General features: G+C 54.4%; 2 protein-coding genes across 4 annotated transcripts in view; one reads left to right on the top strand and one right to left on the bottom strand.

The window, feature by feature from the left end:
- Iqank1 (IQ motif and ankyrin repeat containing 1) overlaps nt 1–10,402 on the bottom strand; it is a 33,996-nt gene extending 23,594 nt beyond the window's left edge. The window contains 3 exon segments of the mRNA XM_085678287.2: nt 5,084–5,170; nt 8,626–8,714; nt 10,036–10,402. Of these exon segments, the coding sequence (XP_085534413.2) occupies nt 5,084–5,170; nt 8,626–8,710 (172 nt within the window). The 5' untranslated portion in view covers nt 8,711–8,714; nt 10,036–10,402.
- On the top strand, nt 5,680–18,505 carry Sack1h (scaffolding CK1 anchoring protein H). 3 transcript variants are annotated; one of them, XM_085678286.2, is made up of 5 exons: nt 5,680–5,806; nt 13,244–13,705; nt 14,439–14,603; nt 14,674–14,798; nt 15,003–18,505. In XM_085678286.2, the coding sequence occupies exons 2-5, from the start codon at nt 13,259–13,261 to the stop codon at nt 17,791–17,793; spliced, it is 3,528 nt and encodes a 1,175-aa protein (XP_085534412.1). In that variant the 5' UTR covers nt 5,680–5,806; nt 13,244–13,258; the 3' UTR covers nt 17,794–18,505. The 3 variants fall into 3 exon arrangements, with proteins under 3 accessions (XP_085534412.1, XP_085534411.2, XP_048310439.2); XM_085678285.2 differs by lacking the exon at nt 5,680–5,806 and adding an exon at nt 6,244–7,253; XM_048454482.3 differs by lacking the exon at nt 5,680–5,806 and adding an exon at nt 10,488–10,623.
- The last annotated feature ends 223 nt before the right edge of the window (nt 18,506–18,728 follow it).

The following is an 18,728-nucleotide window of genomic DNA, read 5'->3' as shown; positions in this document are numbered from 1 at the left end:
CCTCCACTCCAGTAACCAAAAGGGAGTAATGGTGGGGCTGACAGTAGGTGAGGGCAAAAGCTTGCCGCCAAGTCCGAGGACCTGAGCTCAATCCCCGATTCACAAGTATCCAAAGAGTGTAATGGGAGAACCAGCTCCCCCAAGCTGTTCTCTGACCTCCACACAAGGACTGTAGAAATCATGTGCTTGCCTACATACACACGCACATACACACATAAATAAGCAGAAATATTTAATGTAAGAAAACATGAGGGCCTATGTTATTAGTAGATGAAACAAACTTTAAATAAAAAAATATAGGTGGTGGGTGGCTCAAGCCTTTAATCCCAGCACTCAGAAGGCAGAGGCAGGCAGATCTCTGAGTTCGAGGCCAGCCTGGTCTACAGCGTGAGTTCCAGAACAGTCTAAACAAACAAACAACAAAAAAAAAAAACAAAAAAAAATGATGAGTAGTAAAGAAGCTTGCCTGACAATCTGAGTTTGATCCCTGTAACCCAAATAGGATAATAAAGTAATAAAAAAATTAAAAACCTGTTGCTGAAGATACCATGTATTGTGGTCACAGGACACAGAGAAGTCAAGCTGGGACCAAGTTGGAAGCTCTCTCCCACTGGCTTGTCCTCTTATGCTGGAAGGTGCTGTGCAGGCTGCTGGGGAGGATTGTCACCAACGGTCTAACACAGCCGCGGACCTTAACTATGACACGCTGACTCTCCAGGCACGGTGTGTCCATTGGTGCAGCAGAGGAAGTCTGTTGTGGGGTAGCCAACTGCTTTCTGGTTGGGTTCGAGGCCTGCTCCAGTGGAGGGAGCACAGCTAGCACTGTAAACCTGGGTAAAGCCGTGGCTGGTGAGGTCATGGACCCTAGTGGGGAAGACACTGCTGTTGTTTTGGTAAATGGGTGTGATGTGACTAATTATGTTTGCGCATAGACGAGCGCTGCTGTCAGCTTCAGTTGGAAGAGTTTTTGTTGTTGTTTTGCAGTGGGCAGCAGTAACTGCAGAGACTCATAATTGGTCAAAGTGCTGAGGCTGAGCCATAAACAGGACAGCTATATCATCCTCTGCAAGGCTTGGGGAACATTCCGGAGGAGACAGAAGAAATAACATAAACAGTGGAAGGGGGTGAACTTTTGTATATGTTGTCTTCCAGGGAGGACATGGATATTATATATATATATATATATATATATATATATATATATATATAATATATAAAAATTGGTTTCTTGAGGCAGGGTTTCTCCATGTAGCCTTGACTGTCCTGGAACTCACTCACTCTGTAGACCAGGCTGGCCTTGAACTCAGAGATCCGCCTGCCTCTGTCTCCCGAGTGCTGTGACTAAAAGTGTGCGCTGCCACCACCCAGCCGTATAGTATAATCTTAACTCATAGCAGTGATTATCTACACAAGACCTGCTCAAGACTGGGTCCATCAATATCACACTGTGCAGTGTGGGGAGGGAACTCACAAGGCCCCACTCTGAGACCTATGGTCAGTTCACAGTTGCTGGGGAAAGGAGAGATATTGTCATTGGTGTAGCCACTGATAAGGTAGATGAGGTACCCAAGCTCCCGTAAATAATCCCTCACTCACATTCCTATAAGCAACCCTAGTGAAACGGCTTCTCTCTCTCTCTCTCTCTCTCTCTCTCTCTCTCTCTCTCTCTCTCACACACACACACACACACACAATATGAAAGTAGAAGGAGGACTGGTTGGAAAGAAGATGGGGATTAGTGAAGGTGAGAGGGGACAAGAGTTGAGGGTGGATGTGATCAAAATACATTACATATCTATATGAAAATGTCAGAATGTACAATTGCTATACAATTAATCAATAAGTAATATATGCTAATAACAATACAAAAAGGCTTAAAAGAGGAAACACATGACATTATATAATCAAAAGTTTTAATAATACAAGCCAGTTCTAAGTATGCATGAATGCGATGATGAACCACCAATGTGCAGAAAAAAGCCTCAGAGTCAAGGAGGAAGCAACTCTACAGCAGTAGCTGGAACTGCTGTGTCCCTAACACAAGCAGAACATTAGACAGAAGTAAGAGAAGAAGTAGAGTTCTTGACATACGAAAGCCTTGGGAGCCAGTGCACCACTGCCCAACCCCCACTCACACACGATGCCCAAGTGCACAGGGGATATTATCTTGGAATGTGGGGCAGGCCGCAGAATGAGTCTCCATGACTCCTTGGCAGATACGTGCTCTGCCACAGAGCTCCACCTGTCCTCAGAGGCAGACATGATACAGAGCATCTGCCCTGACCACAGTGGGATGAAGTAGAGGCCGATGACAGACTAGAATAAAATTGGAACATGCACAGAATGTGGGGGTTAAGATATGTCTTTTTTCCTGGTTTTGGCTTTGGTTTTTCAATACAGGGTTTCTCTGTGTAGCCCTGATTGTCCTGAAACTCACTCTGTAGACCAGCATGGCCTCAAACTCAGAAATCTGCCTGTCTTTGCCTCCTGAGTGCTGGTATTAAAGGTGTGTAACACACTTCCAGTGCCCAGCAGGCTATGCCATTTTAAGCAAGGGATCAGAGACAAAATCACAAGGGAGATTAGGAAATTCTTAGCAATCAGTGAAAACACGTCACATCAAATCTACCAGGTGAGGTAAAAGTAGTGCTGAAAGGAATTAGACATTTGACATTACAGTATTAAGCAAGACAGACCTCAAACCAGCATCCCACCTTAACGATTTACAGAACAAGAAAAAGAAAACTAAACTAAACTCAAAAGATAGCAGAGGGGAGGAAAATACGAATTAGACAGAAACAAAATGGAAAAAAACAAAAATCCGTGAGACCAAAAGTTGGTATTTTGAAACTATCAACAAGCTGTGTGTGGTGGTGCAAGCCTTTAAACCTAGTACTTGGGAAGCAGAGGCAAACAGATTAGAGAGTTCAAGGCCAGCCTGAGTTCCAGGTTAGCCAGTGCTATGTAGTGAGATCCTGTCTCAAAAACAAACAAACAAACAAACAAACAAACAAAAACGAAATTCATAAACCATTAACTATACAGACAAAGAGAAGTAGAAAAAATACAAACAGTAAGGTCAGAAATGAAAGTGGGTGTGACTGGAGATACAGCTGGGCAGCAAGAGCACTTGCTGTTTGCAGAAGACCCTGGTTTGGTTCCCAGCACCTACATCAGGCCTCCCCCAACTACCTGTAATTTCAGCTCCAGGGGACCCATCACACATATGCATACAAGTCCATAAACAAAGATTCATACACATAGCTAAAAATAAAAACTAAAACCTTTTTTTTAATAGGAAAAATGAATCATACTACTGATTCTGCAAAAATAAAAATTACTGTAAAGGAATGAATGTAAGTCAGGATAGACTCATGGGTAGTAGAGACTGAATTCTCTCTCCCAGCAGGGTCAAAGAGGTTCAGTAGGTTTGGTTCCAAGCACCTATGTGAAGTTCATACCTTCCTGTACATCCAGCCTCAGGGGTCCAATACCTCTGGCCTCTGTGGGCACCACTTACACGTACACACCACCCTACGTACACATAATTTTAGCTACAAAAAATAAATTCTTAAAAGGTTTGGGGCCACAGTTAAGAGCTATTACTGCTCTTCCGGAGAACCCAGAGCTCCGTTCTTAGCACCCTCATCAGGTGCCTTAAAACCATTGTACTTTCAGCTCCAGAGGATCTAATGCCTTCTGGCCTCAGCAGCCACCTGTATGCACACGGTGCACATAAATGTAGGCAGGCATACACGTAAATATATTAAATAAATAAATCTGAAGAAGAAACTATGAGGCCAGAGTCCCCTGATACTAAAGCCAGGCAAAGAAACCACAAGAAAATCCGGATCAGCACCTCTTAGGAACATGGATACAGAATCCCTGGTCAAACGAAATGTACTTTGTACATGCATTCCCAAACCCCAGCAGTAATGCTCCTGACCACTGTAGGTCTTCCAGGATGTGCAACAGCTAGGGGCTATGCGGGCGGTGCTGCAGTGTGACAAATAGCACGGGTCCTTCTGGAGGACACTGATTTCTCCTGTTGGCCTCGCTGATATGAATCTCTGCTGGGGACTGCATCCCCACACATTTGTCTCTGCTTGTGTTTCAGGACTCAAGACCCTGAGCTACACAGAGCCCAGGGTCATGGCATCAGGCATAAGAAACCACGCTAGAACAACCTTCAGGTCTCATGTACATCCTGTGTCCAGGACAAGGCTGCCTCCTTATCCCAGCACCTGAGGATGGAATGGAGGAGGTTCACAAGAGAAATCGTTGTTCACAAGCAACACAGGTGCAGCATCTCCCAGCGTTGTACACACTGGGGCTGCGCTCAGGACCGGGAGGGAGAGGCATAGGGCAAGGTGAGGCAGCAGCCAGATGAGGGCAGGCATCTGAGGCTCCGTGAGACCTGGAAACCAGGCAGGAAAAGTATCGAACACCGGGGTCGGCTGGAATGGGTCCAGGCATCAGACACTGGGAGCATTGTGGATGGAGGGACACTGGGGTGAGTTTAGAGGAATTGGCTGATGTGCTGGCTTCAAGACACCGAAAGGGGAGTTAGGAGTAACTGAGGAGGGGTTGAGATGCTGTTGTTGAGATCTTAACCTAATTGTTAGGTTGGAAACCTTGGAAACATCACACAGAGCCGGGGCCAGAGCCAGGAGGTGAGCAGGTTGGACAGATCCAGTCCTGTCCATAGGCACTGGAGCCCAGAAAGCAGGCACAGGACTCTAGACTCTACAATGGGGCACCCCAAACACGGTCCATGGCTGGATCACTTTACTGCCGCCAGAGGGCGACACGCTCAGGACAGGAGATTCATGCTATCATTGGGAGGCAGACTGAAGCCACAGGCTAGCAAGGCATAGGAAGGGGACTTCTCTGAGAGCTTCTGGCCTACTGCATGGAAGATATGCACACACACGGATACACAAATGCACACATGCCCTTGCACATTCATGCATACACATGTGTGCATATGTAGATACACATATTTTGTGCATACTATGCATGTTTGGCAGTCCCTTTACTGTCAGCCCACCCTTTAGCAGAGGTAGGACCCCCAGGATCTCACCTGCAGGAACCTTGGGGTTCTCAGAGTAGGACTCTTTGGCTGGTTGGCCTGTCTTTCTCTGCACCTGGCGATTCTCTTTCGGCTTCCCTGAGGGAAGGTAGTAGAAGTGTTAGGATATGAGTTGTCCCTCATCCCATCAACTTCAGGTGGCATTTATGGGACACCAGCTAGGCTTGTTTCTAGGCTATTAGGGAAGGCCTCATGAGGCCAGCATATGCCACAACTTTAATGAGCAGCGTCTTCCAACAGCAAATACATCTTAGCCTGGTAATATTAAGAACCAATAGGCACACCTACCCCTGGACCCGGAACTGAAACCCTGGGCCTGGGCATGTAAAAGCCCCTAAAAAGTGTGCCCTTCATTGTCCTGACTGCTGTCTCCCACCCAAACAATGCCTCTGCCATTCTCCATGCCCTTCAGCAAAGCCTCTGCCCAGCTCTGCTCCAGACAGGTGCTCTCTGTCTGCTCCTGAGGTTCCTGGGCAAGGGCAGGATGGATGGGAGTGTATGTTGAGCAGGGCTGGGCCAGGAAAACCAGTCTGGCCAGTGAAGCAGAGCTGGCTGGGATGAGGCCCTGGGCGTGGGTGTGAGTCAGCGGGCTGGGGCTGGGGAACCACTGGGGAGGATGTCACCTGGAGCAACGCCTCGAAACAGGAGGCCTGGGAAGGAAGGCTCAGATGAGACTTGGTCCTGGACCCCCAGCTTCGCCCCTGGGACTAACAGGTGGGCCTTGTAAGGGTCCCTTGGGTCTTGTTTTAATTCAAAGGGGGAGCTGGACTTCTAATCATGACAGTAGTCAGGTCCCACACCCCATCCTAGGAGTCGAGCTAGACTCGCTTTATCTAGGCTTTTGAAGGCTCAGTGTCTTCACTAGCCCACAGTGTAGCCCAAGTATTTCATGCTGGGGCTATGGTGGCCTTTCATCTTTGGCCAGTTCCCCAGGCCAGCTCAAGTGCAGCAGGGTTCATCTGGGTAGGTTTGGGGCTCCAGTGGTCAGTTGGGTCGGGATAGTCTATGGTCAGTGAGGGTCTGGGCATTCAGGGTTGGTGCATTTGAGATGCAGCTCTTGGCTCTGTGGACAGTTTGAGTTTCCCGCGACCGAGGGTGGGGTGAAGGGGGTGGGGGGCCTTGGTGACGCCCAGGCAGGACCAGACACGTCCTTAAGCGGCAGTCTAGCTACTGAGAGCCGCCCCCAGTTTCTTAGTCTCCCTCCCAGTCTGGCCAGTGAAGTCTGTGGCCTGTGAAGTCCCGCACCCTGTGTCAGCACGTTGTTAGTCAGCCTCCTTGACTAGGGTGAGCCACTGTGCCGCCAAAGTCCCTATAAACTCCCTGGTGTGGCCCAGTGCCACAGAGTGGGGCCTGTGGGGCCTACAGGCAGAGCCAGGGCCCTGTGCTGTGCTGCGGACACCAGGCCAAGGGGCAACGCAGTCACTTGGGACAGCAGGAAAAGAGGGCTGAGCCTGGCTGAGAGCAAGCAGCCTACTGTGGCCTCTGGGATGTCCTCTGAGCTCCCCAACAAGGCCAGTGGATGAGCCAGGCCCCTGGGGAGCAGACACCTGGTGAAAGGAGCACTGGATCCCTGGCCATGTCTGGGAAACGAGGTCGAGCTCGAAAGCCCCGAGGCAAGAGGGTGGGCAGGGCCCAGCGGGCAGCTGGGCAGCAGCGCCCTGAGGCTGAGCCCCCGCCCCCCAACACAGGGGGCCCTCAGGACCAGGTGGGGGTGGCCCTGACAGCGCACGTGACCAGCACCCAGCCGGCTCCTCAGGGAAACTCCAGGGCCACCAGGCCAGAGCAGCTACAGGCAGCCTGGAGGCCAGTTCAGGCCACAGCTGTGGAATCCAAGCTGGTGCTGGCCCCTGAGCACATGGAGGGCTGTGGAGCCGGGGCCCACATGCCAGCCCTGGGCCCTGAACTGCTGAGACTCCACGAAGTCCAGCTATGCTTAGCCCAGGAGCAACTCCTGCTGGAGGACCGGAGGCGGCAGGTCCAGCTGCAGATGCAGCTGTGGCAGGAGGAGCAGCTGTGGCTGCAGCAGCTGCAGGAGGAGCAGCTGTGGCTGCAGCAGCTGCAGGAGGAGCAGGCCTGGGTGCACATGGAGGGGCTGCAGCTGGCTGTGGCCCTGGAGCAGCTTCGGAGTGAGGGCCTGGAGGCACTGCAAACCCAAGGCCAGGTAAGGCCTAGAGGGCTCTGGGCAGGGGCTTGGGCAGTCTGATGGTGCAGTGGATACTCCAGTATCTTACAGATGTGTGAGGGCTGGGAGGCAGGGTGGCTGCAGAACCTCTGTGGGCCTCTAAGCCTAGGGAGGCTGATGCCCACTACACAGAATGTTTGCCCAGACGAAGGACAACACAGTGCTTGGTAGGCAGAGGCCATTGTGGGAGAGAGCTTGTTTGGGGATGGAGGTGTCAGGAGACCAGGGCATAAGCTACAGGAGCTGTCCAGGGCAATATGCATAGTACGGCATGGGGTGAGGCTGACAGACAGCAACAGAAATGAGAAACAGTCCCCACCCCAAGTATGCTGGACAGCTTCTTGTGCAGTCCACATGCCCTGCCCCCTGTTTACTGCAGCTTGGTGCCCAGGGCTTGAGATCACAGACGCAGCACGCAATGCTGGTACCCATTATCCTCATTCCAGGAGGAAGACTGGCCTCAGACGCAGCTGGGGCTATTTTGGGCAACTAGGATTTCACCCCAGCGTGGTGTGGAGTCACCACATCCTGCCAGAGCCAAGGAATCTGGCACTGCCTGGTCTAAGACGCGGGGTCGCATCCAGGTCTGGGTGGGTACTCTTGCAGCAGGCACAAACTCCAGGCAAGTCTGGGTGCAGAGCCTGAGACAGCCTGGAGGATGCTCACAGCCATGGCAGAATGAATGGGAGTAGGAGTGAAGGGGTGATAAGGGCTGAAGGAGGGTAGGCACGGGGAGCAGGAGAGTATTTTCTGATGCTCTACGAAGACAGCCCAGTCTTGTTGTAACCTTCCAGCCTGGGAATGCTGGGAGAGGTGATCTGAAGGGAAAAGGGTGAGGTGGGACTGTGGGACAATGAGCGGACAAGCACTTCTCATGAAGAGTCCCAGCTTGGATCTAAGCCCTGCTTTTTCAATATTGATTTTGTTGTTGTTGTTGTTTTCAAGAGAGAGTTTCTCTGTGTAGCCCTGGCTATCCTGGAATGCATTCTATAGACCAGGCTGGCCTCGAACTCAGAGATCCTCCTGCCTCTGCTTTCCAAGCGCTGGGATTAAAGGTGTGCGCCACCACCGCCCAGCTTCAATATTGTTTTTAAACCATCTGCCCCTCCAGTCTCCCGCTGACCCCTTTCTTACCTCTAACATTGTGTCCTTCTGAACCCTGTGCCCACTCCCCACCCCAGCTCTAGAGGTCCAGGCTACAGTGGATGTCTGGGCTTTAAACCATCAGATCCATCATGCCCAAGCCCTGAAGGCGACTTGGAGAGAAGGGTTTCTCAGAAGAGTCCTATGTACCTAGTGGTCTCAGGGTCAGTGTTGGGGCAGTGCCCTGGAGGTCAGAGGGTGCACTCACCAGCAGCAGCTCGAAGCTTGGACCCAGGGAGGGGCGCCTGCCCCTTCCCCGGTGCAGCTTTGGGCCCCCCCTTCTTACTGCTCATTCTCCTGAGGGTGGGAAGGAAAAGTCCAGGGAGGGTATGTTCAGAACAGCAGAGGGCAAGGCAGTGGACATGCTGCCCTGGCCCCGAGTGAGCATGCACACAGCAGGAGCATGGGCCTCCAGCACATTCCCAGCCAGTTTCTTGGTCCACCTGCCTGCCCCTGGCTATCTGAGTATATTCCCAGTAGTTTGAGCAAGGATTCCTGGCAAGAGGATGTCTCTCTTTATGCTTGTGTGCCTGTCCTCTACAATCCTGCCTCTGTCTCCCTGCTGGAAACCACAGATCTGCCTTCTGGTACTAGTTTCTAAATCGCTGGGCTACCAGCTGAAGAGCCTGGGCTGGGAAGGCATGGCTTCAACTGCCCCCAGTGTGGGTATGCTGAACCCAACCCCTCTCCACCCTCACACCCCATCTCCTTCTTGCCTCAGAAGACTGCTGTATGGTTCTGGAAGCAATGCTCTTCCCCCTAGTATACAAAGTGGACCCCATTCATTCCCCCTGGGAAGAGTCTTCTTTCCACTCCAGCCTGTGTTAGGGTCCTCCAGGGCTTTAGAACCCCCTCCTAGGGCCCAACGAATAGGAAACCCAGGTAGCGCAACCCATACTCCTATGTTCCCACCCCGCTGGGGCCACAGGAACATTTGGGAATAAAATTAACAAAATGTTATCCTGAAAATAGGGCCAGAAAGTGACTGAAGGCTACCTTACAGACATTGAGAATTCGGGGCAGAAGAACTGGTGGATGGGGATCTGGCTTGTACACATTGAATTCAGGCCAGGGCCTAAGTAGGGAAATGGGTTAGAGGAAAAACTGGGCAGACTAGAGATCGAGGAGGAACTAAGTGCTTAGGTGTATGGGTGATGTGTGGGGTTGATATGTACATGAAGTTCCCTGTCTATAGAGGGTTGCAGCATCCTGAGTGCAGACTCTTTAATGCACAGGTGTGAAGAAGAGACCCCTGTGCCTTCAACTGGTGTGCGGGAAGACACGATCAATGGGTGCCAGGACCATGGTTGGGATGATGGTTCAAGGAGGGATTCTTAACGTGAGATGAGGGGTGGAGCTTGGTGTGCGGGATTCTGTGTGGCGGAGGGGCTTCTGCTTGTGGGTCATCCGAGGTCCCCTTGCGTCTGAGGGTGTCCCATCGGTACAGGGGTGTGTGCGCACAGAATTCCCTATGTGGTTGGGCATATGGGTGGGAAAGCCCGCGGAGTTCCTATGCCGTCGGTCTCATGAGAGAGGACGAGCCTGCAGGGAGTGAAGTGGGGAAACCAGAGGTGTGTCCGTGCGCTGTAAGGCGGTCATTCCGCGTCTGCGGCCTTACCTGCCTCACCTGCCACTCGCAACGTGGAGGCCAGAAGCCCCGCCCCTCACGTCGGGCTGGTCAGTTTCCTAGCGACTAAGCCGGAACTTCCGAGTCACCCCAACTTCCGGGGCGAGGGTCAGGGGTCGGCAGTAGGGGCTTCCAACTATCCGTTTGCGCTACCCGTTGAACTATGGGTTCAAGGGACTTCGGGGTCCTGAAAGAAGAAGCGCCGGCAGTACCGAGTGGCGCTGGCCAGAGTCCGGGGCGCAGTTCTGGGGCGCCACCGGAGCGCTCGAGGGTCGCGCTTGGGGCTGGGGGCCCGGTGCGCCAGCGAGGCCAGACTGGGGAACTCGGGGGTCGCGGCCGGGGTCCGGGCCGCGGAGGGCGTAGGAATGCGGGCGCGTCGGGGTGGGGCCGCCCCGCCCAGGTGCTGCCCGGGCAGGCAGGAGGCAGAGCGCGGGCGGGGCGGGGGCGGGCGCGTGAATCAGGCCGAACGAGCGGGCGGGCCGCGGCGGGGAGTGGCTGCCGGACGGACCAGACCGCGAGGCCGCTGGGCGGCGGTGGGCTCCTGCTGCCCCTGTGCCGAGACCCTGCTCACCTGGCCAGGTAGGGCCCCTTCCCCGGCGCGGGCCGGGTACGGCGCAGCGCGCAGGACTGGAGGCCGGGACCTCCGCGCGCGGTACCTGGATCTGATCTCGGGACCTGGGCTAGGCGGTGCAGTGAGAGCGTGCGTGGGGCTGGGTCGGGGACGGGGTGACTGCTCTCCGGGGTACTGAGTGAGGGGTGTCCTAGGGGCATGCCGGCAAGGAGGAGGCAGAAGAAAGGGTGCGACACACTCGTCTTCGCGGCCTAGTTGTTAACTGGGCAAGACCTGTACCTTTCCCGGAGCCTCTCCCCAAGCCGCCATGAATCAGGGTGTCCAGGGCTGAATCCCTGTGTGGAGGGCAGGGAAAACTGGAGTCTGCTAACTCCTGGTCCCTCATCCCTTAACTGGATGGGTTGATAAAGACACCTGGCCTGGGTAGCGGCTAACTTCCTGGGGTACAGTAATACCCTTGGGGCCTTTCAGTGCCTAACCCGCAAGCTGTAACTCAGCGACTTCCGGTCTTAGAGCCCCATCCCACTAATTCCCAACTCTCAGTTTCATGTCCCCTACCGCCCACCCCTTACTTGGTCACCATCGTTGTGTAGTAGCTCAAGGTGCTACCCATAGGACCCCCCCCCCGACACACACACACACACACACACACACACACACACTTCCAGATGCCGAAACGCTACCTCCTGTCAGGTAGGAGGGGAGGGAACATTTTCTAATGGTGAAGGACCTGGAGAGTGGCTTCAGGTCAGAGGTCAGCAACAGAAGATTCCTGCTGAGTCATTGGTTTGGGTGGGATAGGTTCTTTCCTTAAGTAGGGCCCCGCTTGGATAGGCAAATGTCTTCGAGCAGGCTGTTGGGGTTCATTGCTGATAGGAATGGTCACTGCCCAGTCTATAGTCAAGGGGGAAATGTTTGTCAGTAAGAGAACAGAAGGGCATTTGAGGTCATGGGTGGCCGCTATGTGAGGCCAGGTCCCACAGTGGCCACTCAGGACTAGGGCCCGTTCCCAACCATTTGTGTCTTCGATGGTTTCTCGCCAGAAGTCCACAGGCCGGTCGGTTTCAGTTCTCAGTTTTCCTTATATCAGGAAGTACCCCAAGGGAGCACGCTCCAGGTAGTGTGAGCATGCCGAAGTCTGGGTGCAATATGGGGGCTGCCCAAGCACACACACCAGCATTCCTACCCCAGGTGGTCTGCCTTGATCTCCCCAGAAGAGTGCCACACCTCACACTGCAGACAGGAAGGAAAACCAACGGCCTACAGTCAGGGCAGTGCCCCAAAGGGAATTTAGAGCATTCTTCTAAGGGCAAGTAGACATAGGAGTGTCCCCGCCTCCAAGCTCTGTCATATTTGGACTTGTTAATGTGTTGCCCCCAGGGATGGCAGACACTATAGCTCCCTGGGTCACACATAGCAGAGTCCTGACCCCCAATGTTATCAGACGTGTCCCCTAAAACAGCAGCTAGTTGCCCATCCTGCAGTATCACTGGCCCACTCCTCTTCCTGGGCAAAATTACTTTTCCTAGTCCAGACTAACATCCAGGAACCTGTGTGCTAGGCAGGGCAAGAGTCCCAAGCCGTTCCAAACCCGAGGAGCAATGGGGAATGGGGTGAGCCTGCCCTAAGGCAACTTCCAGAGCCAGAGGTACAGGAATCTGGGTGTTAGGTTGCTTTTTCTAATGCCTTCCTCAAGCACAAGCTTCTGTGTTTGTTCCCCCCACCCCCAGCCACCGAAGAACAAGAGCAGTGGTACTGGAACACCCATGGTAATTGGGCCCAAGCCGTGTGGTAAAGGCCCTACCTTCGTTCTTAGCGTATTGGGGAGAGGGTGTGATTCAGAGTCTTGGGAATGCCTTTATTGACGTCAGGACGGGTGGGTCTGGGAGGGTATAGAGTAGAGACCCCATGAGGGAGGGGCTGAGATGGGACCATAGCGAAGGCTGAAGAGGTTAAAAGTTTAGGAGTTGGGGCAGAGAGATGAGCGCAGGGGCTGTGGGAATATACAGGTGTGGGCCCGGGGAAGAGGTGTGGGTGGGGTTAAGGCCTTCAACCCTGGATGAGTCAGTCTCCACTCCACTGTGCTCACCTTGGGCCAGGTACAGTGTCTTGCCACCCCTCCCAGGTGTGTACAGTGAAGGTAACAGGCCAGAACACTGCCCCGGATCTTCAGGCAGTAGAGGCATGGGCCAATAAGACTAATCACTGGGGGGTGGGGAGTGGGAGAGGGATAATCTCACTACTGGATCTGTGTCTTAACCAACTTATTTTAAGATCCACAAAGTAAATGGGCCATGAATCTATTGACCCCAAAGGAGGGGTAGGTGGGAACTCTTACCTGCCTAGAATGGGGCAAAAGCTGGCAGTCCTTGAGACCCTGCTGAGAATAAAGTCTCAGCCCCAGGAAGGGGATTTAAGGCTGAGTATCAATGGTCCATGGCTGCCCCCAGAGACTTGCTATGGCCCACGGTACTGTTTCTGAGACTATCTTGGTTGAGCCCTCAAAAATCTCCCAGGCGTAAGCTAAACCCACGATCTAGCAGCTCTGGCAACTATGTGTGTCCACTCGTGAGGGTAAAGTAAGTGAGTCCTACTGCCCCTAGTTAACGCATCTTCCTGCTCCTCCAGGCCCCTGGCCCCAACATGGCCCGTCGCTCCCAGAGCAGCTCACAGGGGGACAACCCATTTGCACCTGGGTACCTGCCACCTCACTACAAAGAATACTACCGACTGGCCGTGGATGCACTGACTGAGGGTGGGACAGAAGCCTACAACCGCTTCTTGGCATCTGAGGGGGCACCTGACTTCCTGTGCCCTGAAGAAGTGGAATATGTGAGCCGCCACCTGCAGCCCCCACAGTATGTGGCCCGGGAAGCCCCTGAAGGCAGCCCTCCTGATGTGGACATGGATGGTTCCTCAGGCACCTACTGGCCAGTGAACTCAGACCAGGCTGTGCCTGAACTGGACCTGGGCTGGCCCCTGACCTTTGGCTTCCAAGGCACAGAGGTCACCACATTGGTTCAGCCACCGCCACCTGACAGCCCCAGCATCAAAGATGAAGCTCGGAGGATGATCCGCTCTGCCCAGCAGGTGCATTATCATGGGCATGGGCTTAGTGGATAGTGAGGGGCAGCCTGAGCTGGACCTTGAAACATGAATAGGAGGGAGTGGGGGAGAATAAAAGCTTAACTTGTGCTGGGGAAGCCAGGGCTGCCCAGCCAGACCTCAGCAGGAAAGTCACTGCAGTTTGTCATTGTCACCTGGGACTTGGTTAGTGGCCTCTATACATTTGTTTGCCCAGGAACATGACCAGTACCCAGAAACTTGGCATATTGGTCTCTTCAGACCTGGCCAAATGAGAGTAACCTACCCCCAAAGCAGTTGCCAAACAGAAACAACAAAAACCCAGGGAGGTTGAGGCCATCCTGGACTACGTAGTAACAGTCCAGCCTGTATTTAAAAAACAAAAACACTCGCACAAAACCTGGGAAGACTAGGTAAGGTAGCAGGCCTAGGTTCTGTCCCAGCTCCAGGTTGTGACAACCCCCCATCCTTCATTAAGTCTGAAGTTCTCATGTCTGCCAGGACAACTTGGGATCTGAACACACTGGGCCAGGATTGCAGCCCCCACCTCCCACCCCATGAAGTACCTTAAAAGTATTGGCTGTGACCCTCTACGGGGGTCCCTTTTACTGCCCTCACAGTTGTGGCCACTCTCCTGGGGTGAGCTAATGGTCATTTTACAGTGCTTGTGGGTGAAAGTGTGGCCGGAGATAGGACAGGACCCTTCCCTGCGGCTGACCTGATATCCACCTCCTCCCAGGTGGTAGCTGTGGTGATGGACATGTTCACTGACGTGGATCTGCTCAGTGAAGTGCTAGAGGCTGCTGCAAGGCGAGTCCCAGTCTACATTTTGCTGGATGAAATGAACGCTCAGCACTTCCTAGACATGGCGGACAAGTGTCGTGTCAACCTGCACCACGTGGATGTGAGTGACCAAGCCAGGGGAGTGGAGGGAAAAATACCTTTGAGGAAGACCTGACTCTCCTCTCTTCTAGTTCCTGCGTGTGCGCACAGTGGCAGGGCCTACCTACTACTGCCGCACTGGGAAGTCGTTCAAGGGCCATCTGAAGGAGAAGTTCTTGCTGGTGGACTGTGCTGTAGTGATGAGCGGCAGTTATAGGTATGCCCAGTGGGTTTCCCTCAGTCCTGGCCCTCCCCCACAGAGTCCTCCTCTGTTGTCGCAGTTCTTTCCTGTAAAGCCCTCCTTGCCACAGCTCCTCAGCCCCCCCTCCCCCGCTCCTTACAAACCCCAATTCCCTGATTATCCAACTGATGCCTTTGTGGCCCTACTTCCTCTCCCTGACTTCTGCTCTCCTGCCCACAGCTTCATGTGGTCCTTCGAGAAAATCCACCGCAGCCTGGCTCATGTGTTCCAGGGAGAGCTGGTCTCCAGCTTCGATGAGGAGTTCCGCATCCTCTTCGCACAGTCAGAGCCACTGGTGCCCTCAGCTGGGATGCTAGCCCGCATGGATGCCTATGCACTTACTCCATACTCCGGGGCTGGGCCTCTGGTGGGCGTCCCCGGGGTTGGACAACCAACACCTTTTTCGTTCCCTAAACGGGCACACCTCCTATTCCCACCGCCCCGGGAAGAAGGCCTGGGCTTCCCCTCTTTCCTAGACCCTGACCGCCACTTCCTATCTGCCTTCCGCCGTGAGGAGCTGCAGCGTATGCCTGGGGGTGCATTGGAGCCCCACGCAGGGCACCGCTCACTGGCGCGTCCCACTGAGGCTGGACCTATGGGAGAGCTAGCAGGCCCTCGGGGCTTCTTTCAGGCACGGCACTTGGAGATGGACGCCTTCAAGCGGCACAGTTACACAGCAGCTGATGGAGTTGGAGCCATGGAGAACTTTGCAGCAGCACGGCAGGTGTCACGACAAACATTCCTCAGCCATGGTGATGACTTCCGTTTCCAGACCAGCCACTTCCAACGTGACCAACTCTACCAGCAGCATTACCAGTGGGATCCACAGTTTGCACCCACGCGCCCTCAGGGTCTCTTCGAGAAGATTCGTGCAGGCCGACCTGGCTTTGCTGACCCTGATGACTTTGCACTAGGTTCTGGGCCCCGCTTCCCAGAACTCGGTGCTGATGTGCACCAACGGCTAGAATATGTTCCATCCAGCGCTTCTCGAGAGGTACGCCATGGTTCGGATCCTGCCTTTGGAACCGGCCCTCGTGGTGTGGAACCTAATGGGGCCCAACGTCCCAACCTGGGTCAGCGCTTTCCATGCCAAGTATCCACTAGACAAGGCCTGGACACAACTCCGGAGGTGGAGCCTGAGCGCAGGGGTGGACCCGAGGGACGGGCTGGGCTACGTCAATGGCGCGTTGCTTCCTACCTGAGCGGCTGCCATGGTGATGGTGGGGAGGAGGGTCTGCCTATGGAGGCTGAGGCCTATGAAGATGAAGTGCTGGCTCCTGGAGGCCGAGACCTGCTCCCCTCCGCCTTCCGCACTCCTGCACCGTTCCCAGCCAAGGGACCAAAGCCAGGCTCAGGAAGCGGTGGTGGCGACAGCTCCGAGCGAGAGGGCCCAGAGGAAACAAGTCTGGTTAAGCAGGACTCCTTCCGCTCACGCTTGAATCCGCTTATCCAGCGCAGCTCCAGGTTGCGCTCATCCCTCATCTTTGCCTCACAGGCCGAGGGTACTGGTGGGACCACAGGAGCCACCACAGAAAAAGTACAGCTGCTGCACAAAGAGCAGACAGTCAGTGAAACTGTGGGTCCCAGTGGAGAGGCTGTTCGTTCCAGCGCCTCGGCGAAAGTGGCGGAGCTACTGGAGAAATACAAGGGCCCTGCCCGGGACCCTGGTGGTGCAGGTGGTCCCATCACTGCCTCCAGCCACAGCAAGGCTGTAGTGGCCCAGTCCTGGCGGGAGGAAGTGGTAGCACCAGGAGGAGCGGGAACTGAGCGCCGCAGCCTTGAAAGTTGCTTGCTTGATTTGCGGGACTCCTTCGCACAGCAATTACATCAGGAGGCAGAGCGACACCCAGGAGCAGCTTCACTGACCGCTGCGCAGCTGCTCGACACCCTGGGCAGCACAGAACGCCTGCCTTCACGCTTGCTCTCCGCCCAGGGTCGCTCCTTGTCTCCACAAGGGCGAGATAGCCCTCCACTTGAAGGGCCCGGAACGCACCAGTTGCCTTATTCTGAGCCAAAAGGGAGCCCCACTCCAGCTCACCCCGAGCGCAAGGCGAGCCCTACATCTGGACTCCCCACTCGGAGGGGCAGCCCAACCACAGGATTGATTGAGCAGAAGGGGAGTCCCACTTCGCCCTACCCAGACCGCAGGGGCAGCCCGGTGCCCCTACCTGAGCGCAGGACCAGTCCAGTGCCCCCAGTGCCTGAACGCAGGGGCAGTCCGGTGCCTCCTGTCCCTGAGCGTAGAGGCAGTCTCACCTTCGCTGGGGAGTCTTCGAAGACAGGGCCCACGGAAGAGGTGGCTGGTGGCCCCATGGAAGTCCTGCGAAAGGGCTCCCTCCGCCTTAGGCAGTTGCTGAGCCCCAAGGGCGAGCGGCGAGGAGAGGATGAGGGCAGCTTCCCGGCCCCACAGGAAAATGGGCAGCCTGAAAGTCCCCGGCGGCCCTCGCTGGGTCGGGGTGACAGCACAGAGGCTGCCCCAGAAGAGAGAAGCTCAAAGGTACGCTTAGCTTCAGCTACTGCCAATGCCTTATACAGCAGCAACCTGCGAGATGACACGAAGGCCATTCTGGAGCAAATCAGTGCCCATGGCCAGAAGCACCGTGGAGTCCCTGCTCCAGGCCCAGCTCACAGCAGTCCTGAACTAGGTCGCCCAACAACTGCAGGAGACTTGACTCCAGACATGTCTGACAAGGACAAGTGTTCAGCCATCTTCCGCTCAGACAGCATAGGGACACAAGGCCGGCTCAGTCGCACCCTGCCGGCCAGCGCAGAGGAGCGTGACAGGCTCCTGCGCCGCATGGAGAGCATGCGCAAAGAAAAACGTGTCTACAGTCGCTTCGAGGTCTTCTGCAAAAAGGAGGAAGCTGGCAATACTGGGGCAGGAGACAACCTGGCAGATGAGGACACCAGAGACAGTAAAATGGGCAAGTTTGTTCCCAAGATTCTGGGTACATTCAAAAGCAAAAAATGAGTCTTCTGGTCTAGGAGGCAAGGACTCTGCATCACTGCCATACAGCACTCGTAGCACCCATCTGGTCCCGATGGACTGGTGGCTGCCAGACTGGTGTCAAAGCCTGAACTGAGCTGCACTTGTATTCACCTCATAGCTGCACTGCCTCTCACTCTTGGCTTCTCCACGCTAGGAGCCCCTCTGCTCAGTGCTTCTTCCTCATCACCTCCCTCACCTCAGCCTCCACCATCTCCTGGACTCAGGTCCACTTTGGGGCTTAATTCACCTCAGGGATCCGTATCTCTGCCTTATTCGCCAATTTTTCAAGGACTCATCACTTTATGCCTCTGTTGCCTCTTAGGGCCTTTTATCTCAGGGCTTTTTCTCAGGGTGTACATCTCACTCACAGCCTCCCTCTGGAGACAGCCTCCTCCCATCCTCTCCTCACCTCCATCTCTCTCTCTCTCTGGAACTCACCGTCCCTGGTCCCTGCTTCCTTTCTGTCTCCTCACTGCCTCCTAGCACTTTCTGGGCTCTGTCCTCCTGCTTGGGGAAGGCATGGACGCTGGACAGGGAAGGCCACTGGGAAGTAGCTGCCAAGTATCTACTGGGGCCGCCTTAAGTCGTATCTGCCTTCTCCAGCCAGTCTCTGGGTAGCACTTGAAGAGGAGCCAGAAGTGGGGAGCACTGGACTTTGCAGTACAATAAAGCAGTCTGGACAGACTTTCCGTGATCCCGGCTTCAGTAAGTTCCTAAGCCAAAGTCTGGAAAGAGGCTGTATGTAGTGTTTGGGTCTCAGCAAAAGACAGAAGATGGAGTGTGGTACAACTTGAGCCCCAGCAGCCACTAAGGGACAGCAGACCCTGCCCCCCACTCCACCTTGATCCATTTCTATTTGTCACCAACAAAAAGAATCTGTCCAAGGTCCTTGGTTACATTTATCTTTTCTTACCTCC

The sequence above is a fragment of the Myodes glareolus genome, chromosome 19 (assembly GCF_982192425.1).
Source record: "Myodes glareolus chromosome 19, mMyoGla1.1, whole genome shotgun sequence".
NCBI classification, from domain to species: Eukaryota; Metazoa; Chordata; class Mammalia; order Rodentia; family Cricetidae; genus Myodes; species Myodes glareolus.
The sequence above is the reverse complement of the archived record's forward strand: the minus strand, read 5'-3'. Positions and strand labels throughout refer to the sequence as shown.